This window comes from Pongo abelii, chromosome 21 (assembly GCF_028885655.2).
Source record: "Pongo abelii isolate AG06213 chromosome 21, NHGRI_mPonAbe1-v2.0_pri, whole genome shotgun sequence".
In the NCBI taxonomy this organism is placed as follows: domain Eukaryota; kingdom Metazoa; phylum Chordata; class Mammalia; order Primates; family Hominidae; genus Pongo; species Pongo abelii.
The window spans coordinates 66,253,070-66,278,510 of NC_072006.2; the positions used below are offsets into that span (position 1 = coordinate 66,253,070).

General features: G+C 54.2%; 1 protein-coding gene across 2 annotated transcripts in view; it reads left to right on the top strand.

The window, feature by feature from the left end:
* Positions 1-25,441, top strand: part of CDH4 (cadherin 4) — a 703,097-nt gene that overhangs the window by 598,555 nt on the left and 79,101 nt on the right. For both annotated transcript variants that reach the window (XM_024239065.2, XM_054541916.2), the window contains 2 exons: positions 9,284-9,439; positions 17,382-17,526. In XM_024239065.2, the coding sequence (XP_024094833.2) occupies positions 9,284-9,439; positions 17,382-17,526 (301 nt within the window). The remainder of the gene's footprint in view (positions 1-9,283; positions 9,440-17,381; positions 17,527-25,441) is intronic.

Genomic DNA, 25,441 nt, shown 5'->3' on the forward strand with positions numbered 1-25,441 from the left:
GCTGTGTCATCACAGACTGGCTTCCTAAGCTTACAGTCCAGTGGGTGAGACAGAAAGAAGGCAGGCAACAAAATAAGAAAACGGTGTTCATTTTTTGTCTTGTTTTGTTTTGTTTTAGAGAGATGTGGGCTCACTGTGTTGCCCAGGCTGGTCTTGAACTCCTGGCCTCAAGTGATCCTCCCGCCTCAGCCTCCTGAGCATCTGGGTCTACAGGCATGTGCCACCATGTCCAACTAGGTTTTTTTTTTTTTATTTGTTTTTTGTTTTCTTTAAAGACAGGGTATGTTGCTAGGCTGGTCTTGAACTCCTGGCCTCAAGCAATCTTCCTGCCTCAGCCTCCCAAAGTGCAGGGATTACAGGTGTGAGCCACCGTGCTGGCCAGTGTTCTTAATAATAAAAAAAATAGCTGGCCATGACAAGGGCTAGGACGACAATTCCACTGGGTGTGGTAGGCACTGCTAGTGTAGCCAGGTCCCCTGGGAGCCAGCCACCCAGCCCCTGCCATCATGAGGTCGGCTTGCTTTGCTAATGATTCACAGCTGGACGCCTCCCAGAAGATGGAGTGGGGCTGAGGGCAGCAGCTGTGCTGGGAGGTGCCTGGGAGGAGGGTCGGCCCACAGAGGCAGCCTCCTGGCCTCAAGGCTCAGGTCATACACCAGGGCTTCCCGTGGGGTGAGGCTGAAATGACCCAGGCTGAGACATCACTCATCCCTCCCGCTGGTTCTAGGGGCTCTCCCTAGTCAATAACTTGTACGAGAATCCGTGTCTTGGGCTCTGTTTATAGGGACCCCAACCTAAGACACAGGGATCCAGAAGTCCAGGTGGGCCTCTCTGTGGCTGAGGCCCAGCCCTGAGCGCCACAGTCAGGTCGCCCTCTGGTCAGCTCTCTCCTGCCGGGCACTGTGTTAAGGGCTCCCCAGACAGCACCAGGTCAGGCAGAGGCGTCAACTTGCTGCACCTGCAAACTCCGACTGTCCCGAGTGGAAGGACCCTGCCAGAAGGACCCGACTGCCTACAGGCTGGAGGGGAAGGCCGGCCGGTCGGGTGACCCCAGGGCTCTGGGTCTTGACTGGGCTCTGGCATTGCAAGGAAGGGGGCTCCATCTGTGTTTCCACTCTGGGCTCATCCTTAACTCCAGGTCCACATTGGTGAGAGAAGCTGATCGACCCAGCTTAGCTCCTGGGCCTGCCCATCGGCTACGGGCAGGGTGAGGCACCTCGGTTGTGTTCCCAGGACCACTCCCCATGGGAGAGCAATGACGCCTCCGGAGTAAACTGGCCTTTGTTTCCAGAAGAGCCGGGAGAGTCTCCTGCAATCCCACGCCAAAAATTCAGGAGGTGCCTCTCTCTGTTAATTTGGTGCAAACTGAAGGGCATTTTTGAGAAGGAGCTAATTCACTGTTCCCCACCGGGCAAATCTGTGAGAACATATTCATGCCTTTTATTAGCATTCATATGACTTTGAGGGGCTTTTTGTCATTGCTAAAATTCAAAGTATGTGTGAACAGTTCTGTATGATGGTGTCAATGTTACACAACAAATGACTTCTCACATCACATCCCGGGCTTTTCTGCTCATTACAAGAACCTAATTGAAAGTAATTGAAGGCTGAATTTCATCATGCGTGAAAAGTATTTCGGAAAATGCAAGAAATACAAACATCTTCAAACCTCTTAAGTAATATTCAAGAATCAAGGAAGAGTTAGGGGGAAAACAAGTAAGAATACTTACTCGGCCCCACATTTGTCCCATTAATTTTATGAGAACAGGTTTCACGTCGCCGAATCTTGCTGGTTATCCAGTACCATGGCAAGGGCTTTGGAATTACACTTTGCATCAACCTGGAAGAATCTCACGCTGGAGGGGGTTACAATTTTAGAATCACTTTCCATTGAAGTGAAGTTCTAGTCCAGGACCTTGGAGAGAGACTTTTAAAAGTGTGGGTAGGGGTCTGGCACACTGGCCCATGCCTATAATCCCAGCACTTTGGGAGGCTGAGGCAGGAAGGTCACATGAGGCCAAGAGTTCGAGACCAGACTGGCCAACATAGTGAAACCCTATCTCTACAACAAATTTAAAAATTGGCCAGGCGTGGTGCTCCACACTCTGGTCCCAAGTACTCAGGAGGCTGAGGTGGGAGGATCACTGCAGCCCAGGAGTTGAAGGCTGCGGTGAGTCGTGATCGCACCACTGCGCTCCAGCCTGGGCAACAAAGCAAGACCCTGTCTCCAAAAAATGGGGCTTCATTTATCACTTGCATCCCTCAAAGCTGCATTTGTAGAGCTGGTGGGAGTGAGAGAAGGGGCTAGGATGTTCGTCTCCTGTGGAGCATCCAGGGGCGCTGAGAAGACACTCAAACCCTGTGGATGGCAGGGAGGGAACTCTTCTGCCCCCTTCCAGCTTTCAGAGGCTACTTAGGCCAGCAGCATGATGCAGAAACAGGAGCTGGGAACTCCACCTGGGTCATCACTTACTCGTGAACCTTCGTCACATCCCTCAGCCTCTCTGAGCCTCAGTGCCTCCGTCTTCAGAATGGGCTCTGTGAGATGGTCAGGTGGGGCTGACGCTCTGGGATTTTTTTCAATGGTCCCTTAAGGAATTCCAGGCGTGGAGGGTGGAGGTTTCTGGGCCTGCTTCCGGGTGAATGAGGAGGCTTCTGAGGCTGTGGTGAGGACACATAAGGCTGGGAACTGTGATTTGCCCTAAGGGGCCAGGGACAGACACAGTGAGAAGCAGGCTGAGGACAAGCCTTGGTAAGCCCCCAGAGACGCCCTGGTGAGGGGAGAACAGAGCACCCCCCGTAAGTCTGTCCCTCCACAATCCTCCCCAGCCTCCAGGAGCCTTCCTTCTCCTCCGCCTCCTCATGCCCTGGAACCCATGTGTCATCCAGGCCAGCCCACTGCTGGTTGCTGGGTCGGCCACACCTCCCTTCCTCCCCTCCCATCCCCCCTTCTCTGTGGCCTCCGGTCCTGTTCATTTTCCCTCGTGCAGAGGTTCCCACATTCTCTCCGATCGCCCTCCAAGCCCTCACCGCCATCCCCACCTTTCTCTGCCTGCTCACCGTGGGTCTCGGGGTGGCCTTTTCTGCTCCAGGAGGCCTCCTTAGGGCCAGGACAGCCTTGGGTTTCCCTACGCAGCTGGGTGACCGGGGCCGTCTACCTGCCTGTCTGCCTGTCTGCCCTGCCCCTTGAGCTGCCTTCCTCGTTTCACTTGTTTGTCCAGGAACAGCTGGGCCCTACCTACCAACAGGCCATCCCTGGGGACTGGCAGCCCCGTGTGTGTTCCCAGGGCCTAGAGAAGGGTGTGGAGGGGAAGGCAGGAGGTGGGGAGATAGGGAGGCCCTGACTGTGCAATGCAGGCAGGGGAACAGACAGAAACCCTGAGAAAACTCTGATGTTGTTGGCAAGAAAACCAAGAAGCTCAAGTAGGAGCACTGGTTGGGGCCACGGAGAAGTTGCAGGTGCAATGGGCAAGTCGCCTTCTTCCCTCAAGGCTCCCATGAGACTCAGATCCTAAAAGAAGATTGCGTGTCTCAGCCGGGCATGGTGGTTCACACCTGTAATCCCAGCACGTTAGGAGGCTGAGGTGGGCAGATCACCTGAGGTCGGGAAGTTCAAGACCAGCCTGGGCAACATGGTGAAACCCCGTGTCTACTAAAAGTACAAAAATTAGGGGGCTGTGGTGGGGGGAGTGCCTGTAGTCCCAACTACTTGGGAGGCTGAGGCAGGAGAATCACTTGAACCCAGGAGGTGGAGGTTGCGGTGAACCAAGATCACACCACTGCACTCCAGCCTGGGTGACAGAGCAAGACCCTGTCTAAAAAAAAAAAAAAGAAAAGAAAAAGGAAAAGAAAATTGCCTGTCTCAGCAGGCCAAGTGCAAGTCCGCCTGCCTGGATCCTGTGCCTTTGGGATGGGGCAAGACAGCCATGGCACCTGTTGGCACCATCCACAGCTTTTACTCCATGGAGAGAGGGGAACTGCTCCAGGCAGCTCAGAACTCCCAACAGGCTGCAAAGGCGAGGGCCTGCAATCTGTTTTCCTGGGAACATCTCTGGGCTTAATATCATGGAGAAAGCTGAAACACTTCGCTGAAGAATTACATCCTGCTGGAAGAACTTGATCCAGGAGATTTTTAAAGTGTCTAAAATGCTGGGACACGCACCAAGGGAGGCTTGATGAGTGGCAGGCAAGTCCCATGAATGCAGAATGGCCACCCCTTTCCCTTCTGAAAGGATATCCCGCCGGGTGTGCGTGGGGGAGTGTGTGTGTGTGTATTGTGTTCTGTGTGTGTGTGTTCATACGTATGTATATTTGTGTTTGTGTATGTTTGTGTATTGAATGTGTGTGTTGTGTATGTGTGTACTGTGTACATGTGTACGTTTGTATGTGTGTATTTAGTGTGTGTTTGTGTGTTGTATGTATATTTGCGTATGTGTATTGTGTGTGTTGTGTGCATGTGTGCATGTGTTTGTGACGTGTGTGTGTTTGGGTATTGAGTGTATGTTGTGTGTTGTGTGTGTGTACTGTGTGCATGTTTGTGTTTGTGTCGTGTACATGTTTGTGTATGTGTATGGTGTCCGTGTGTATTGTGTATTTGTGTGTTTGTTTATGTGTTTGTGTATTGAGTGTGTGTTGTGTGTACATGTATGTGTTTGTGTGTTGCATATGTGTTGTGTGTTTGTGTGTACGTGTGTGTGTTTGTGTGTATTGAGTGCATGTGTGTGTTGTGTGTATGTGTGTAGGTATGCGTACGTGTATGTGTGTTTGTGTATTGTGTGCTTGTGTGGTGTGTGTATGTGTGTACTGTGTGTGCGTGTTTGTGTGTGTCATGTGTACATGTCTGTATGTGCATTTGTGTGCATGGTGTGTGTGTGTCCAGAGCTGTGTGAGGCAGTGGTCAGGACCAAACTGACCAACCTGACCCCAACTTTCTCCAAGGCCTTCCTTACCCAGTGCCCCAAGGGGTCTCCCAGACCTTGCTCTACCCCGCAATGCTTATCCTGATGTACAACAACAACTTAAGGGGGTGTCACTCGTGGGAAAAGCCCTAATTCTGAGAGTGTCTGTGTCCATCTGTGGGCTGACTGAGAGAGACCTTCCCAACTGTGCACGTGCACGGGGACAGCTCTGGCTGGCAGGAGGCCCTGGTGCAGGGGCCTTCCAGGTGGGTGGGTCTCTCTCTCCCCCGGAATCTGGGTGTAACTCTCTCTCCCCGGCTTCTGCCCTTGAAAGCTTAGGTAATCCACCTCCAAGGTGTCTGCGATTCAAAACAACACAGGGTGACTTCTCTCCAGTTTCAAGTTCATTTGAAACCTGGCAAATCCTCCTGGGGGAGACTCTGCCAGAACGTTTCATGTCATCCAGCCATTTCTGAGGACGAGAACTGGCCTTCCAAGCAGAAGTCCCTGGGTGAACACTATCGCGGAGCCCTGTAAGTTATTTTAATGTAGACATCACTTTAAACTAACCTTTCACCATCTGTTCTGTCCTCTAATAACAAATGCGGAAGAGCATGGGTCTCCGCGGCATCCTAAGACGATCGGTGCACTGGAGGCGCCTGTCTGTGCTCTCTATTCACGGCCCATCATGGGCTTCTGCGGTGTTTGTCTCATTTGCCAGATACAAATCAAGTGGAAAACTGCTCTCCCCTGATCTGGTGGATTCACTCGCACAGTATTTCTTCTTAATATGGTAAACTGTGGAGAATTCAGAGCATTTTGAGAGCTGATGCTCAGAGCCCCTGGATGCATACCACCCGCAGCCGCCTGCTGCCCCGCCGTATTTCAGAGGCGGCCAGACGGACCTGGAGAATAAGCAAATGCAGCCTGATGGCCAAAACATAATGAGCTTTCCTTGAAAAACAAATTCTCTTTAAATATGTGATGGATTATTTTCAGCAGTCTCCTCATTAAATTTCCCTATGAAAGAGGGATTGATTCGCCCAAAACTAGCAATAGCACACAGTGAATCTACAATCCATCCTTCGGGCTGCTGCAGACCCCTTCCCTGGCGCCCACAATCCATCCTTCCGGCTGCTACAGACCCCGTCCCTCGCGCCCACCTCCTGCCTCCTGGACCTGGCTCCGTGTGTTCTCCTCAGCCCAGTGCCACTCAGCCACTCGAGCGCCTACTGTGTGCTCCCAGTGCCCTTCTCCTAACCCAAAGCCAAAGCAGCGTCCATACTCATCAGGCCTCAGAGAAGCGCCGCACTCCCAGACAGCAGGGCTGGTGGGCTCCGTACCCCACCTCAGCTGCCTGCTGTCCTGGGAATGTGATCTCTTAGCTTTTCTCCCACCCCCGAGGAACAAGTCATTGGAGGTGTCAGGGAGAGGGGCTCCTCCCCTCTATCTAGACATTGCTCCATACACCCTCGTGACCAAACTTGGTGAAAACTCTCCATGGGTGGAGAAGAGATGGGCCTTGCCCATGGAAGGCCTGCAGGAATAACATTGCTGGTGGCCTTTGGCAGTAGGAGGGGTGATTAAGGCTCCGTCGGAGGCTTTTCCCATGGACCGCTGAGGGGCCCAGACCCGCCCTTCCCTCAGTTGCTGTCTCTGAAGCCCTGCTTGGTGTGTTGCAGCTCAGGGCAGAGCCGGGAAAGGGCCCTACCTGATCATGGGAAAGTAAGGAGGTGCATTGCAGGGGGGAACAAAGACGCTCCTCACAGACTGCCAGTGTGTGCACATGTGCACAGGAGTGTGTGTGTGCGCGTGCATGCGCACCGCGGGCCTGCAGGCCTCCTCTCCTGGCGGTGTCTCCCAGCACATGAGCATCCCCCCACTGGCACTGACCCCCATGGCGCCTTTATGATGGAAACAGCATCTCCCTCTTTCTATATGGAAAACAGCTTTTTTCTATTACGACATGAGACAGTCTTGGGGTGGCTGGTGTGCCGGGCACTGTGCTCCTGCACATAGGAACAGCACTGGTGTGCAAATGCTAAATGCTGGTTTAAGAAAGAGGTTCTCCATCAGGCTGAATTCTCTATGAATTGGAGTTTTTCCGGGGGGTGACTTGCTTTCTTTGATACGAATTAAGCTGGAAGGGATACTCTATCAAACGTGCTTTGAGCCTCTCTGAAGGCTAGCCTATGATTGTCATTGTGCTGCAGAGATGAGGTGCCTGGTGAGAAGCCAGCCCTCTGTCTCTGAGATAAGTGCTACTCAGGCACGATGAAGGAGGCTTGGAAGTCACCGCTGCATCTACTGGCTGGTATCTCTGCTGGGTGTCACACCTATGCCACACGTGGGGCAGTTGCTGTGGTCACACTGTGTGTCATCAGAATTCAGAATGCTCCTGCACTTCAAGGTCTGCGAGCTTCATAAAACCGAGTGGGCTGCTTTTTCTATCTCATTCTCTGCTCTGGAAAAGTTTCAGGAAATTCCAGGGCAAGCTGACCTGTCCTCAGCTCTTTTAGAAGGAATTTCCTGAAGTCATACGGTATCTCCAGGTGTGTGTTCTCTGCTAGTCAAGTTTTAAATTGTGTATTTTCTCAAAAAATAATCAATTTCATACAATTTTCACTTGTGCTTGCATAACATATAGAGAAGAAAATGCTTTTTAAAAAATCTTATTTTATTCTCTGAAGTTTATCAAAGACTCAGCTAGTTTCCTGAGGACTTTCCCCCTAACTACAGCTCTGGAATCTATCGTTGCCCCTATTTTTCTGTTTTCAGATTTGGAAGTTTCTGTGTCATCTTTATTGATGACTTTGGTGTCTGCTGCTGCCTGCTTTCTTGTTCCTTTCCTTGTGGGGTTGAGCGCTTGGTTTGTTGGCTGTAATTCCGTTTTGATTATGAAAACATTTAAGGTTATGGGTTTGCAGGCACTCTACCTCTGGGCTTCACTGTATAACAATCACGTTGTTATATTATTATTAAACAAAAGAAATATTTTTAAAAGCCTCTAAAAATAACTTTGGTTCCTGTTGACCCAATGGTTATTTCGCAGTGTCATTCAGATTTCTAAAAGGTCTTTTTTCAGTCTTATTATTAACTTTTAATTGCATCATTTCAGTAAAAGGTCCTAGTCAGGCCGGTAGTTCACGCCTGTAATCCCAGTGCTTTGGGAGGCCAAGGTGGGAGGATCAGTTAAAGCCAGAAGTTCGAGACCACCTGGGAAACATAGTGAGACCTTGTCTGTACAAAAGAATTTCAGAAATTAGCCAGGCGTGGTTGCCGGCACCTGTAGTCCCAGCTACTCCTGGGCTGAGGTGGAAGGATTGCTTGAGCACAGGAGGTCAAGGCTGCAGTGAGATATGATTGCCCTACTGCACTCCAGGTGACAGAGTGAGACCTGTCTCTAAAAAAAAAAGAAAAAAAAAAAGTCCTGTTCCATTTTGTTTTGGGGGTATTTTTGGGGTTTCCGCTACGGCCCACTGTATTATGAAATGTTGTGATGGTCCTGTGGGCTTTGAGAAAAAAAGTAGTATATTCTAAAGACATGCTCAAAGTTGAATGCAAATCCATTCATTCCACCTTCTCAGTTTCACCTTTCAAATCCCCGTGGCCTCCCCCAACTTCCCTGAGGGACCGCCAGGCTCTGGGAAGCACCACTCACCTGTGGTGGGCTGGTGACCACCAAGTTCCCCTTCTCATTACAGGAGGTTTCACCTCAACTGAGTGAAAGACATGCATCTTGTTTCTAATGCTACCAGTGTCCTTTCTGTTTCCCAAAATCTGTATGAATCTCACTCTCTGCTCAAAAACCAAATGAAGCCTTTGCCTAATGCTTCCCCATCCCAAGTAAAACTCGGAGTTTCGTGTCTGCCTGTGTCTTTCCATTTCCTCCCCCAGTTAGCAGCCTTTTCTAGCTTACTTTGGACTTGAGACCCAGATAACTATCATTCAATTGTTTTCTAAACAATTAGAAAGGCTGGGACACACATGCATTGGGTCCTAGTCTTTTCTCTCACTGTGGAGGTTGCTCTGTTTTCTTGCCTTTGTCTTGTCCTGGGTTTGATGTCATAACACGAGGCCATTTTATACCATCATTTCCATTGTTTTCACCTGTGCTATGGATGTCTGCCAGGCGTCTCAAGTTCTCGGTGCATTTGCTGAGTTACTGACAGGCCCTGGACCTGCAGTCAGCGGCTCTCAGTGAAACCCTGACCACCGACTGTCCTTCCACTTCCCAAAGTGGATGAAAGATCAGCTGTGGTCCCCATTGTACCTGAAAATGGTCGAGCTCGAGGAACTCTTGAGAGGGGATGAATGTCAGAGATCGGCCCCGGGCCTCGCCTCACCACAGGCTCACCTCTTCTCGCTTTGCTCCTGCCTTTCAGATCCGGTCCGACAAAGACAATGACATCCCCATCCGGTACAGCATCACGGGAGTGGGCGCCGACCAGCCGCCCATGGAGGTCTTCAGCATTGACTCCATGTCCGGCCGGATGTATGTCACACGGCCCATGGACCGGGAGGAACACGCCTCTTACCATGTGAGTGTCCACACGCGGCTGAGCACGGGGCCCTGGGGTGGCGATCCCAGCCCCACCAGGCCTTGGCAGGTGCCCCCAGCAGGTCCATGCCTGCCCTAATTCTACAGGCAGCGCTCCAACTTTGGCCTGGAGCAGAATCCTGGGAAGCTGGGGAAAGCGCAGGTCGCTGGGCACTGTCCCCCGTCTCTAATTCAGCAGGGTGGGCCCAGGGTGGGCCTGGGAAACTGCGTTTCACACACTCTCCAGGATGCAAGTCAGGCCTGGGCCCACACTGGGAGAACCACTGGTCCAGAAGGCCTCCATCCACGTGGTCTTCTGCTTTGGATGGCTCTGCGGGGCTGGGAGTCAGGGTCACCAGCTGTGATGCTCCCTCAGGGCCCCTCATGCTGCCCTTGGCCCCTTTCTCCAAAGCACGGCCCATTGTCCCTCACACCCTCTCTAGGCTGGGACATGAGTCCTGCAAGCTATTCATTTCCTCTGACGTCTCTTGCGGCAGAAATAGCCTCTGAAAGGAGAGCCGCGCTGGTTCCCTGTCACGGGCTGTGCACGGAAAGAGAAATACTGGAGAGACGTGGGGCTGCGGCCTCAGCTTCCAGGGAGCGGGCCTTCTCCTCCCGGGCCAAACTGACCCTGGCTGAGAGGAGGGGGCCTGGGCCATGGTGAAAGCAGCGGGGGGTGCACATCCCTCCACCTCAGGGTCCGGGGCTGTCCATCATGTGTAGGTGAAGGCTGCACCAGCAGCGCAGAACAGGCTGAAGCCAGATCACGAGGGTAACACCCAGACCTGCCCCTGGCCAGGTGTGAGCTACTGGGCAAATGATGTCGCCTCTCCTGGCCTCAGTCCCGGCTCCTCCTCATGGGGTTGTTCTGAGGACTCCAGGGTTAACCCTGGTGAGGCGTTCAGCACAAGCCTGTGCTGTCAGGGCCGTGTGCTTCTCTGTGGTAACTCGGGAACAACCATGGAAGACTCGGCCCTGCCTGACGGTGTCACCTTGCTCGGCTCTACCTTCGCTTGGCTTCAGTCAGTGGCAACAAACAGGGCCCGACCCTGCAGCTTCTCATGTCTGCCACTATTTGTTTTGGGGTTCATTCATTCCATCTCACACCAGAAGGAGGCTGCATAGGGGCAGAGAATCCTCCAGCTTTTCCACGCCAGATCTCAGGCCCAAGAACAGAGCCTGGCCTTCGGGGGGCTCACTAAGCATTCAACGAAGGGAGGGCGTTGACGGGAGAAGATTGGTTTTGCCGTTGGCCACGGTGGCCTCCCTGACAGCCCTTGAGGCACCATCTGAAGCAGGGGCAGAGCTGGATGGATCCTGGGGACCCCACTTGGGAGGTGGCTGCCCTAACACTGATCTGCACCGGGGACTTATCAGTCCCTCACGGCTGCCTCCTGGGAAGGCTCACTCCTTGGCTGGGTGTTGGGGAGACCTGATTGACAGTGCCTGGGCTTCGTGTGCTGGGCCCCCCAGGAGTGGCCGGGGCAGAACCACAGAACCAACCAGAGACTCCGGCTGACGCCCACCGGCTGTGCAGCAAGAGACAAGCCCTCAGCATGGCTGCTGGCTCCCAAAACGGGCTTTGGGCTGCTGTCAACACGCGTCTACAACAGGCTCAGGAACCGGAACTCAACAGCCCTTACTGCCAAGAAATAGCGACAGACCAAGGACTTAGGGAGAGACACAGACACACGCACACAGAGATAGAGATACAGAGACACAGAGACATAGGAGACAGAGAAGAGAGACACAGGAAATACAGAGACAGAAGTAAAGAGAGACTGACCGTGAGAAACAGATTCAGAGACAGAGACTTGATACAAGTCTTGCCAGATCTAGATGTGGGGAAGGGGGAGCCAACCCTTCAACTCTGTGAATTCCTGACACATGTTTCTGTCTGTTGTTTTTTTAACCAAGGCAGACTTGGAGCTAGGTCAGCCCACTTCTCCCTGGTGTGGCATTGCAGATGCAGCCTGTGGGTGCTGGCCAGGGCATCTAAGGGGCACCAGGAGAGCTGGGTGCTGGCCAGGGCATCTGAGGGGCACCAGGAGAGCTGGGTCGGCCCACTTCTCCCAGGTGTGGCATCGCAGATGCAGCCTATGGGTGCTGGCCGGGGCATCTGAGGGGCACCAGGAGTGCTGTAGGGCTGCCAGGTGCCTGCTGCAGGAGGACTCAGGACCCAGCACTTGCTGAATGCACAGTGATTCCCGGGTGACCCGCACCAGCAGAAGGCCTCTTCCTTCCATTTCATCTTGTAATTCCTCCTGGAAACCTGGAGCTCACTGCAGCATCCCCAATGAGCTGATTCTCACCAGAGGCAGCCTTCGCATTCCCACCGACTCCCTGGAAAAGGTTTCAGGGCTCAGCTACCTCTGCACACAGCATGGCTAGGGGAGAGGGACCTCCAGGGCCACCGCTGGACAGTGCCCCCTCCATGCACCTTGAAGCCTAAGACACAGCCTGCAACCCAGCCTGGGAGCTCTGCCTACAGCAGGGGTCCAGGTGTGTAGGGCCAGAGGTTGGAATGACCACTCCAGGGATTTGGGTCACCCACCCCTCTGTGATTCATTCCCAAGGCCCTCCTCTACGCACAGGTAGAAATTTTCAACCCACCATGTGCAGAGACAGTGGCTGGCACTGGGGAGGAATCCAGCGCCCCCACCACCTCCTGCCACACCATGCAAACACACTGTGTAAACATGTGGTGCAAACACACTGTGTAAACATGTGGTGCAAACACGCTGTGTTAGCCCTTTCATATTGCTATGAAGAAATACCTGAAGCTGCGTAATATAGAGAGAAAAGAGGTTTATTTGGCTCACAGTTCTGCAGGCTGTACAGGAAGTATGGCGCCGGCATCTCCTTCTGGGGAGGCCTCAGGAAGCTTCCACTCATGGGAGAAAGTGAAGGGGAGCAGACGTCCCACATGGCAGGAGCGAGACAGACAGAGAGGGACAGAGGTGCCAAGCTCTTTAAACAACAGGCCCTGGAGTGTACTCAGAGCAAGAATTCACGCATTACCACAAGGGCAGCACTGAGCCATTGACGAGGGATCCACCCCCATGACCCAAACACCTGCCACCAGGCCGACCTCCAACACTGGAGGGCACATTTCAAATGAGATCTGGAAGGGACAGAACATCCAAACCACATCACACACCTCCATTCGTCTGTTTATTCTTTCTGCCTGATGCATATGCAGAGCCTTGCTCAGCACCAGGCTCTACCTAGGAAAGGTGCGGTGCCTCTGTAGATGGTCCTGCAGCAAACCCCCAGGAAGATGGGGGTCACAGGCTGGTAGGGACCAGGGACCTGGGTCCCACACCTGCAGGGGAAGCTGAGGTGCCCCCAAAGGCCCCTGGCCCTCACCACAGATGCACTTAGGCCCCCCACACTCCCCACCTGAGCTGGCCATGGACGAAGATGAGGGAGCCCAGGGTGGTGGGAGTGGGGCTGCTGGTGAAAGGTCAGGCACCCCTGCCCCAGCCACCCACGTGGCTTGCCACTGCGCAGTTTTGCACACACGTTCCCTTCCCTTCTTTTGTTTTTCTTTTGTTTGTTTTTTGAGACAGGGTCTCGCTCTGTCACTCAGTCTGGAATGCCGTGGTGCAATCTCAGCTTACTGCAGCCTCAACATCCCAGGCTCAAGCAATCCTCCCACCTCAGCCTCCCAAGTACCTGGGACTTTTTTTATTTTTTTTATTTTTTGAGACAGAGTCTCACTTCATCAGCAAGGCTGGAGTACAGTAGTACTATCTCGGCTCACTGCAATCTCTGCCTCACAGGTTCAAATGATTCTCCTGCCTCAGACTCCCAGGTAGCTGGAACTACAGGCACCCACCACTACGCCCAGCTAATTTTTCTGAATTTTTAATAGAGACAGGGTTTTACCATGTTGGCCAGGCTGGTCTCGAACTCCTGAGCTCAAGCCATCTGCCTGCATCAGCCTCCCAAAGTGCTGGGATTACAGGCATGAACCACTGCACCCGGTCCATGTTCCTGTGTATGTCCTGCCTCAGCCCTGAGGCTTCATGGTTTTCTCCCTGCTTTGAAGATGAGAAATGCAGTCATCCCACATCACCAGTGTCTCTCAGTGCCTCCTGCACACCAGGTTCTAGGAGCAAGCTTGTGGAGATCATTAGTTTTATCATCCTCATTCCCCATTTTCACGGTGAAGAATGGTGAACCCTGAGATCTGGCCGGGCTCCAGCCTCCTCACCCCTTCGGGGATGGCAGAGTCAGCAGGAGATGCAGGGCCCGGACTGGAGAAGAAGCTGCATCGTCTGCCAAATTCTGGAATGAAGCCCTCAAGTTCCACTTGTAGCTAATCTCTCTGTCCCACCGAGATGGAGGCCTTGGGGATGCCCAGCTTTCCTGCCCTTCCCTGGAGAAGGAAGCCCCTCCCTGCAGGCATCGCAGTCCTTATCAGACTCCAGTGTGACCCCAACTCCGGATTTCCACCTCATAGGATGCCCACCAGGGTCTTTGGGGGCAGCTGTGCCAGCCAGCAGGGGCGTGTTAGTTCTCTGCACTGTGAAACAAATCAGCACAAACTTAGTGGCTGAAACAGCACCCTATGAGTTCACCGTGCTGTAGGTCAGAAGTCCAGATGTGCTTGGCTTGTGTTTCTGCTCAGGGTCTCACCAGGCCAAAATCAAAGTGCCGGCCAGGCCGGGCGCTCCCCCAGCCCTAGGGAGGACCTGCCTCCAGGCTCACTGGGGCTGCGGCAGGTCAGGATCCTTGTGGTTGCAGGACTGAGGTCTCCATGTCCTTGCTGGCTATTCGGGGAGCCACAGCCACCCCCTAAAGGGCACCTGCATGCCTCGGCACGTGTCTCCTCCACTGTCACCCAGCAAGGTGCATAGGATGCCCGCATGCCCTTCTCTCCCGCCTCCAGCTAGAGAACGCTCAGCTTTTGAAGGCCCATGTGGTTGGATGGCGCCCACCCAGCCCTGTCTTAATGTCAAAAACGTAGCCCAGTGGGGAGGGAACACATCTGTCTTCACATCTGGGACCAGCACCTGACATCCTTGGGGTCATCTTAGAGTTTTGCCTGCCTCCCCAGTGTCCTTGGAGCCTGTTCCATTTTCCACCCAGCTCTGTGGGCTGAGGGTGACCAGGACGCATCCCCAGCCTGAGTATGCTGACGACTGTGACACGTGTCACCCTAAAGCCAGCCTGTAAAGATTCAAATGCACAACACGCACAAGTGCTCACTGCTGGCTTTGCAGGGCGATGCTCCAGAAGATTCCTTGAAGGATTCCGTAAGTTAGACACACTAGCTCACCCGGCCACACGCTGTCATCTTCCGAAAGTTTTCTAACCTTCCTGAGCCTCAGTTTCCTCACCTGTAAAAGAGGGACCAAGACAATGCCAGTCTCACAGATTCTGATGAAAATTGGAGTTAACGTGTGTAGGGTTTTTATAGCACTGCCTGGCCCTGAGCACACGCACAGTGCGTGTTGGCTGCCGATGTCACCGATGAAGAAACTCTCCAACACCTGCACCCCTCGGCCACTTCCCAGGCCCTCATGGACTGTTCCCAGTTCCATACGCCTTGGGGGGAACCCACACCCACAATTAAGATAGGAGGAAAAGAGAGCAGCCAAGAGGCAGGAGCATTAGATCCCACACACATCTGAACAGTCGTCTGTCAACAGACACATTTCTCCCGAGCGCATTCCCGCCCCAATGCCAGACCACACCCACGTATTAATATTTCCTAATCTTGTCTCCTGGAACAAGGATAGAAAAATGTCCTATTCAAAATGTTGCAGGAAATGAACTCTGCACCTGACGCTCGGATGTGCAGATTGCAGAACACTCGGGGGACTCCTCCACCCATGTTTGCGTGTTTCCTCCACCACCACGGCGAGATCACCTCTCTCAGGCCCACCCTGGGTGTGCCCAGCCTGAGATGGGCAGGGGAGATTTCCAACAGGGGCTGTCAAATGTAATTAAATCTTTTGGGGGTGAGGCAGGGAGTGGGACAAGGAGGACACAGGCCTCGGGCAGAGGCGGTATTTCTTCGTTATCTGCACTCGCGCTGCTCCCGCTGCTACAGATAGCACCTGAAACTGCTTTAGTTAGGAGATAATAACTTTAATTTTAGCTCAGAATTACTTTTTCTCCCCCCGAGGCCCTGTGACCTTTGACTGGGCATGCGGGAAGCACATCCACAGCAGGACAGAGCTGCAGATGGGTCGGGGATGGGGGAGTCTGCCCGCGACGGGGCGGGGGCAGCTGGTTACAGCAACCACACAGCACTTCAGGCTGTTTAAACATGATATGTAAAGCTGACTTGGCGTGCGTGCAGTCACATCTCGTGTGGCAGTCTGCAGTTCCTCCAGGAGTCAGGCCTAGTTTGTCTCCTTACTACAGCACAGATTGCCTCTTTGGGCAAAGCCAGCCTCCAGATCTTCCGTAGACAGGCAATGTAGGGGGTAAAATTCCACTTTGGATTGTTGGAACCAAACCAAAACACTGGTGTAGGCATGGACACAGTTAGCTCCTGGATTTCCCTGGGGCAGGCGTGGAATTCAGGGCCCCCCTGATCCCCTGAGTTCGGGGGAGCGGCAGCGGCCATGTGAGGCAGGCCACCAAGGGGATGATGTGGAGACCCATCTGGCATGGGGCTCCTCTCCCGGCCACCCTGGCTTGGTGATGGCCACCAAGGAGATGATGTGGAGACCCATCTGGCATGAGGCTCCTCTCCCAGACACCCTGGGCTTGGTGATGTTTTGCTGCAAATACCTTGAGTGAGGTCTGTTGTGTCCAACTTCGAGGGTGATGTGGAGTTTTGGCAGAAAGATGTGAGCTGAGGACACCTCTGGGTATCCATCCAGCTCTGGGTGGAGAGGCCTCGGACATGCCCTTTCCACTCCCCGACAGCCCCTCAGCAGCCCCCTTGCCTGCCGGCAGCGCCCAACCTCTCCGTGTCTTTTGCCTTGGCCTGTTCTTGAGGTCTCAGCTCAAGCAGCCCCTCCTCTGAGAGGCCTCCCTGGCGGCCACCACACCCACTGATGGCTTCTTCTCTTCCCGGTGTCCATTGTCCCTTGGATGGAAGCTCCAGGGCAGCCACACTGCCTTCAGTGCACAGTATTCTAGAGTCCAGCCCAGCACCTGCCATTGCAGGCCCTTGATGGGCATCTGCAGAACAAATGAATGAGTGAAAGAACAAATCCAGAACTTAAGGGGTGACTCTGAGAAGCTCCTGCAGAACTTTCCAGCCCAGGTTCAGCTCTTCCCTTTTCACCTCGAAGGTGGTTCCTGTGACGTTCCCGGGAGCTCCGCACAGGCCTCCCGGCCCTGCCTCTCCATGGATCCTCCCCACCACGCATATTCCCCTGCTGTGCCCAAGAGCTGACAGGGCACGCAGACGCAGAGGAGCCTGGAACTTGTCCAGGCTGGACTCTCAGTGGACGCCCAAATGGGCCCAATTCCCAGCTCCAGCTCTGGCCCCTGCACACTCCGGCCTGTCTCCTCCCCATCTCCCCTGAGGACTAACCTTACAGTAGCAGAAGTTAAGCCCCCGCCCAGTTAGGCACAAATGTCTTTTCTGTTGCCACTTTGGGTGGACATCATCCCATCCAAGGGGCACCTGTCCTGCTCCAGACATCTGATCAGAACAGTCGGTGGCTCACGGAACAGTCAGGCAGGCGTGGGAGGTCCTGGGTGGGCCTGACCATGGGGTGTTGGGGGGTTATGCTGGCTTCCAGCTCTGTGCATTGCCCCACTCTGCACTCTCCCGACCCCTGTTTCCGCAGAGGAGAGAGCTGAGGCTCAGAGAATTCCATGACGTGTCCAAAGCCCCCTGGCCCCTATAGCCAACCTGCTTCTGCCATCAGTCTCCTACCCCAGCACCGCGGGTCCCAGGCCGCTCTCAGCTGAGTGGGGGTGCCCACCCGCCACTGGGCCCTGACGTGTCTCTGCTGCTTTTCCAGCTCCGAGCCCACGCTGTGGACATGAATGGCAACAAGGTGGAGAACCCCATCGACCTGTATATCTATGTCATTGACATGAACGACAACCGCCCTGAGTTCATCAACCAGGTCTACAATGGCTCCGTGGACGAGGGCTCCAAGCCAGGTGAGACCTTTAGCGTTTTCTTGCTGGAGACCCTGTGGGCTCTGCGGGCACAGCACAGGCCCCGAGAGCAGGGGAGGGCTGCTTAGCCCCCACTACCAGGATGGTGCCACGGAACTTGGGTGCAGACACACATCACGCAGCAGGTGTCACCAAAGCCCCTGCTCTCACAGGTCTCGGGGTCAAGGGGGTTGCAGACCACAGGTGAGAAGCGACTGCAGCCACAGCAGGGCCGACGGGCTGGGAAGGAAACCCTGGCACTGGGAGTCCTGGGGACAGTGGTGGGCCTGGGCAGGCCCCTCTGCTGAGTTGGCACGTGGGCTGGGAGCTGAAGCCTGAGGTGGAGCAGCTCCCAGAGTGGGACTAGGGTGGGCTCCTTGGCAGGCGGAGAGGCTAGGGGAGCAAGGTGCACATGCCAGGGCCTGGGGAGGCAACGAGGTCAGAGGGCTGAAGCCACTGGAGGCCTCCCAGCTAAACATAAGATTTGGTTCCAAGCAAAACGGGAAGTGAGAGAGGCCCGGACTCCCCCCGCAGAGGCAATCCCATGTGACTGAGGCCGTCTGCTCCCCTCAGAGCTGACCCAAGAGCCTGTCCCCCGAGACTTCACTCTGGCACCGGTGGCGGCACCTGCTTTTTCATGAGTGGGGCCCTAGCTGAGCGTGTCATGTCTTGCATCTCTGCCCTCTGTGACTGCCAAGAAGTGGACGACCCCCAACAGCAGTGAGGAGGCTCAGCCGGGGAGGTGAAGCAGCTGCAGACCCTCAGGGTGCACATGGGCTAGAACCTGAGTGTCCACATCCCCACAGGGCTGGCACAGCCCCCACCTGCTCATCCAGATGCTGCAGGTGGCCCGGGTCTGTGAGTTAACAAACCCCAGGGGGCTTCTGTGTGGGGGGAGCAGCTCCCCACTGTGGCTGCCTCCCGCGTGGGGAGTGGAGAGGGGTCCTCTTTGGGACAAACCTTTGCCTGGCTTGGGTTGGGTGGGGGTAGGTGAGGTCACTGAGGAGCCTCTGCTGGGGCCACCCCTAAAGTACAAGACACCAAGTAAATGTGAAGTTCAGAGAGTCAGCAAAGCACTTTAAAGTGTGGCCCAAGCACCATTTAGGACGGACTTACACTAACAGAGTAATCCTTGCTGATCTGAACTTCGAGTTTAATGGGGTGTTCTGTATTTTCACCAGCAGCCGCACGCCTGGCCAGTGCCCAGCAAGTGACGGCTTCCAGGCTTTATAGAAGTTGGCAGTGCCGGGCAAATGGGAGGCTGTTTCTGCATTGAAATCTGGAGCACATGGAGCCCAGAGCCAGGGCCAGCTCCCAGGGGCACCACATGCCCCTGCAGGCCCCCAGAGAGGAGTCAGCAGCATCCCAGCTCTGGGATGGGAAGGGAGGCCTTTATCATGCCTGCTCATGGAGGTGGCTGCATAAGCGGTCCCCGGGCTATAGTGTGAACAAGGTGAATTGCACCCTTGGTCCGCCCCCAGGGCAGCAGTGTGAACAGGGTGAATTGCACCCTTGGTCCGCCCCCAGGGCAGCAGTGTGAACAGGGTGAATTGTGCCTTTGGTCTGTCCGCAGAGTTGTAGTTTGAACAGGGTGAATTGTACCCTTGGTCCGCCCCAGGGCTGCAGTGTGAACAGGGTGAATTGCACCACCCTTGGTCCGCCCCCAGGGCTGCAGTGTGAACAGGGTGAATTGTGCCCTTGGTCCGTCCCCAGGGCTGCAGTGTGAACAGGGTGAATTATGCCATTGTCACGCCCCCAGGGCTGTAGTGTGAACAGGGTGAATTGCACCCTTGGTCTGTCCCCAGGGCAGCAGTGTGAACAGGGTGAATTGCACCCTTGGTCTGTCCCCAGGGCTGTAGTGTGAACAGGGTGAATTGCACCGTTGTCCTGCCCCCAGGGCTGTAGTGTGAACAGGGTGGATTGCACCCTTGGTCTGTCACCAGGGCTGTAATGTAAACAGGGTGAATTGCACCCTTGGTCTGTCCCCAGGGCTGTAGTGTAAACAGAGTGAATTGCACCCTTGGTCTGTCCCTAGGGCTGTAGTGTGAACAGGGTGAATTGCACCCTTGGTCTGTCCCCAGGGCAGCAGTGTGAACAGGGTGAATTGCACCCTTGGTCTGTCCCCAGGGCAGCAGTGTGAACAGGGTGAATTGCACCCTTGGGCTGTAGTGTGAACAGGATGAATTGCGCCCTTGGTCTGTCCCCAGGGCTGTAGTGTGAACAGGGTGAATTGCACCATTGTCCCGCCCCCAGGGCTGTAGTGTGAACAGGGTGAATTGCACCCTTGGTCTGTCCCCAGGGCAGCAATGTGAACAGGGTGAATTGCACCCTTGGTCTGTCCCCAGGGCTGTAGTGTGAACAGGGTGAATTGTGCCCTTCGCCTGTCCCCAGGGCTGCAGTGTGAACAGGGTGAATTGCACCCTTGATTGGTTGTCTTTCAGGATTATGAGACACGGGAGCATCTGGTGTCACTGAAGGGAACGAATGTGACATTATTTCACTGGAACCGTGGGCAGCTGCTCCTCAGCTGTCCCTTGAGGGGCAGGCAGGGAGTGAGCAGATTAGTTCCAGGCAGCCAAAGAAAACAGATGAGGACACGGGAGCCCCTCGCGAGGGTGCAGATGTGGAAGAGTGGGCGGCAGGCCAGGCACACTCCTCACACAGATACCACTGGCCTCTCTCCCAGAGACCCAGGATGCTATTTAAAGGCGCCTGGATTTTCCTGGCCTTTCTATCACAAATCAAACCTCCCATGTCTTACTTTTTAAAAAATCAATAGCGAAAGTCTTCCCAAAAGCGCAGTTGGCTTTGCTCATTAGGATAACAAAGAGCAAATTGCGGAGCCGTGGCCTCAGAAGTCCGCGTAAGCCAAGCCTGGAGAGCCCGGCTGCCCGGCCGTTTGCAGAGCTGGGTGTGGCCTGGCAGGCAGAGGACATGTTGATGCCGGGACCCCGGAGTCAGCCCTTCTTCCCACCACTCCTGAGCTTTTCCAGGACTATGTTGAGTGAAATGTCCATGGACTCTCAGAGCCCCTGGGGGATCGGGAGTCTGTCTCTGGTCCCAGAACAAGCTGTCTTTGTGCAAAGGCCAGGAAGGAGCTGGAGGTGCTGCTGTCAAGCCCACCTCAGTCACCCTTCACCCACCCTGGACAAGGGCGGGGAGAGATGGTGCCCACGCAAAGTGTGGCTTGCTTCTCTCGGTGGCGGTCTTCCCAGGACTTGGAAATCATCTCTACAATTTCTTCTCTTCCATCAGTAAATTACAATAATGGAAGGGTTCTACACAGTGCCTTTGTGGGATAAGGAAAAACTACCGCCAGAAATTAGTCATTATTCTCTGGAAGGACAGGCTAATGAAGGGTTTCAGATGCGCGTTCTAATGGAAAACAAATGGAAAGATGGGTTAAATATTGACTCAGCTCCAGAGGAACTTCGAAGGCTTGGGGAGTTCATCTGGGGACATGAGCACGCCATTACAGGCCCGGGATCCATGAGGGTCCTGTGTGCCCCCCACACTCTTCCCCAGCCCCCTGGGATCCACAAGAGTCCTGCGTGCCCCCCACACTGTTCCCCAGCCCCCCTGGGATCCACAAGGATCCTTCATGCACCCCACGCTCTTCCCCAGCTCCCCCCAGGATCCACAAGGGTCCTGCATGTACCCCACACTCTTCCCCAGCCCCCCAGGATCCGCGAGAGCCCTGCATATACCCACACTCTTCCCCAGCTCCCTCCCTAGGATCCACAAGGGTCCTGTGTGCCCCCCACACTCTTCCCCAGCCCCCCTGGGATCCACGAGGATCCTTCATGCACCCCACACTCTTCCCCAGCTCCCCCCCCCGGGATCCACAAGGGTCCTGCGTGCACCCCACACTCTTCCCCAGTCCCCCAGGATCTACGAGGGTCCTGTGTGTACCCCACACTCTTCCCCAGCCCCCTGGAATCCATAAGGATCCTGCGTGCATCTCACATTCTTCCCCAGCCCCCCTGGGATCCACAAGGGTCCTGTGTGTACCCCACACTCTTCCCCAGACCCCCAGGATCCACAAGGGTCCTGTGTGCACCCCACATTCCTCCCCAGGACCCCAGGATCCACGAGGGTCCTGTGTGCACCCCATACTCTTATCCAGCCCTCCTGACTTCATGAAATCCCCTGGGGCACTGCTGACCTGCCCTGCTGGGCTCAGAGGGTGTGGCAGGCGCCGTGGCCGGCTCTTTTGTGGTTGAGGTGCAGAGTGAGATGCCTTCTTAGTGAGCAGGATGCAGAGCCCACCCCAGGGGCTCCCCAAGCAAGGGGACTGTGACTGGGAAGTGCAGGCAGGGTTGGCAGTGCCAGGTGTGGCAGCGCCCCTGGCTGAGATGTGTTTCCAGAGTCTCCCCAGCCGGTTTTCAACCCCACCGTCCTTTCCCCTCTAAGAGATCCTGTCTGCTGCAGCCACCATGGCCTTGGAGGCCGAAAGCTTGTTCCTAAGCAGCTGGACAGCCCTGGGGGTGAGGGGAGCGTGTCTTTCCCAAAAGTCCCTGCAAAAGTCCCAAGGCAGGTTCTCATGGGTCTCACTGCCCTGCCCCTGCCCCCGTACCCCTCCCCGGGACAGAGGGTGACAGCTTGTGGCACACAACCAGGGGACACCCTCCATCTTCATGCGTTCCGGGCTGTCTGGGATTGTGGGCGGTGCATGTGCGTTCGCCGTCAAGTAAGACGGGGCTCCAAGAAGTGGGCATTCCCACCGAGGCCTTCGGCCCAGGCTGCAGAAGTGACCCTAAGCCTGGTGAGTTCCGATGGTGGGAGAAGGCCCTGCTGAGTGATCCACAGACCTGTACCACAAACATTTTCCACAAAGAAATCAACGTTTGTTTATTTCAAGTTCCCCAGAAAGTGGAACCAAAATCAGGGTTCCCTCCAAAAAAAACAAGGTCCACCTGAAATGACGGGAGGGCCGAGGATTTTTGCCCAGTTTCCAGTGGGGCCTGAGCCCCACGGAGGTGATTAGGGGCCTCCCATGTGCAGGGGGCTGGGGCCTGGCTTCGCAGCCCTCACTCTGTCCACCCAAGCTTCGCCACTTTCATCTGCTGCGTTGGGCTTCCCGATGGGATTTCACTGGGAGAAATGACTTCTCAAAAAATCTTTTCATTTTGAGATAATTGTAGAGTCACATGCAGTTGTAGGAAATAAGACAGACAGATCCTGTAAGCCCTTCAGCCAGCCTCCCCCAAGGGCGATATCTTGTAGAACCACAGCGCAGGGTCACAGCCAGGAAACTGGCCTTCGTACCCGCCACAGTCCCTACTGGGATCCCACCAGTTTGACCTACATTCACTGGTGTGTCTGTGTGTGTGTGTGTGTCTCTGTGTGCATCTGTGTGTGTGTCAGTGTGTGTCTGTCTGTGTGTCTGTGTGTCTCTGTGTCTGTGTGTGTCTCTGAGTGTCTGTGTGTCTCTGTGTCTGAGTGTGTGTGTCTCTGTATGTGTGTGTCTGTGTCTGTGTGTCTGCATCTGTGTATGTGTCTGTGTCTGTGTGTCTCTGTGTCTCTGTGTCTGTATGTGTCTCTGTGTGTGTCTCTGTCTCTATATGTGTGTCTGTGTCTCTGTGTCTGTGTGTCTGTGTGTCTGCATCTGTGTGTGTGTCTGTGTGTGTGTCTCTGTGTCTGTATGTGTGTCTGTGTCTCTGTGTCTGTCTGTGTCTGTGTGTCTGTGTGTGTCTGTGTCTGTATCTGTGTGTGTGTCTCTGTGTGTGTGTCTCTGTGTCTGTATGTGTGTCTGTGTCTCTGTGTGTGTGTCTGTGTCTGTCTCTGTGTGTGTCTCTGTGTGTGTGTCTCTGTGTGTGTCTCTGTGTCTGTATGTCTGTGTCTGTGTATCTGTGTCTGTGTGTCTGCATCTGTGTGTGTGTCTGTCTGTGTGTGTGTCTGTGTCTGCATGTGTGCCTGTCTGTGTGCCTCCCATCAACCCTAACCTGTGGCAACCACGACTCTATTTTCATCTGTAGTGTTGTCATTCCAAGGATACTATAGAAATGGAATCACAGCCGTGTGTTCCCTTTTGGGATTGGCTGTTTTCCCGCAGCATCGTTCTCTGGATATACAGCCAGGTCGTATCCATAGCTCGTTCCTTTCTATGGTATAGAATTCCGTGGCCTGGGTGTACCGCGGCTTATGAGCCATCCCCAGTTGATGGATGCTGGGTGGTTTCAACTCTGGGCTGTGATGAACTGAGCTTCTCTGAGCACCCATTCCTGCATGGGGTCTTGTGTGAACGTAAGTTTCCATTTCTCTAGAATGAATGCCCAAGAATACAATTGTGGGGTCATCTCGGGAGCAGGCGTTTGTTTTGTGGGGAACTTCCATGTTCTCTGCCAGAGGGGCTGCCCCGTCGCACACTCATCCCGCCTTCCCGAGAGACCCAGATTCTCGGCATCCTCACCAGCATCTGATGTTGTCATCACTTTCAACGTTAGCCATTCTGAGAGCTGCGTGGTGGCCCCTCGTGGTTTTAATGTGTTTTCCCTCTGGCAAATGGTGCTGAGTGTCTTTTCCTATGTTTATTGGCATCTGCGTGTCCTCTTCAGGGAAACGTCTCTTCATGGCTTTCGTCCATTTCCTACTACATTATTCTTTTACTGTTGAGTTTTCAGAATTCTTTACATATTCTAGATACAAGTCCCTTGTCGGATATGTGGTTTGCAAATATTTCTCCCACTCAGTAACTTGTCTACCATCCTCCTCCCAGGGTCTTCGCGAGCAAAAGTGTTTAATTTGGAGGAAGTCCGGTTTATCCATGCTTCCTCTTTCGGAGTAGGCTTCGGCATCAAGTCTGAGAGCTCTTCATCGAGCCCTAGGTTCTGAAAATGCTCGTCTCTGGGTTTTCTAACGGTTGTTTAGGTTTGTAGTTTACGTTAGGTCCATGATTCATTTTGAGTTAATTTTTATATAACATGTGAGATGTAGATCCAGGTGTATTTTTTGCTCATCTCCATATTTTCCATGACTGCCCCAGCGCCATACATTGAAAGGCTGTCTTCCCTTCAGTGAATTGCTTTGACATCTTTGCAGGACATCCATTGGGCACATTTGTGTGGGTCTGTTCCTAGGTTTATTGGTCTGTGTGTCTCCTGCCAAGACCACAGGATGACCGTAGCCTCACGGCCAGCTTCACTGCCGGGTAGAGGGATAGCTTCGTGGACAGTGTGAGTTGGTCATGCCCTGGCCTTCACCTGTGTCCCTCCACCAAGGTGGGAACATGCACACAGCACTGCCCGTACTCAGCCCCCTCCTCAGCAGGCAGGGGTTCTGCCACGCTGTCCACGGCAGTGCCGTGTGACCACAGCATGGCCCTGGTGTGGCCCCAGGCAAGCTCCTTCCCACTGCCTCACACATCTTCAGTAAAAGAACAAGGACAGTGCCCGCCTCATGGGCGGGGAAGGTCAGGGGCAGGCGTCCATGTGGCTCCCGGCAGTGACGCTGTCATTGACAGTGTCCTTATTATCTGCAGCTGTAACTCCTTCATATTAACAGCAACTTAATAATACATTCTGGCTCAAAATATCAGTTCATTTTCCTGACTCCACCAAGGTAATTTTGTCAACTCAAACCTCTTAATAAATACAAGACAACTTTGAAAACCACCTGTGTTCCAGATTCCTCGGAGCACCAAGGTCCACGGGGTCCTTGCCCGGTCACCCTGCTGGTCTTCCTGGCAGGCCCTGTCTTCCCTGAGGGCTGAGCTACACCTCGGATACGCATATTTCTGAATTATCACAAATTCCAAATCAGCCATGTCTGAATGATGCAGTTTTCTGGCCTGGGATGGGCCAACCTTGGCCATGCCTGAGGTCTGGTTCCCAGACGCTGGCCTACCAGGAGGATTTGGGTGCAGGTGATTTATGAAGGACCCGCCTGCTCCCAGGAGGTATCTAGGAGGGAGGAGGAG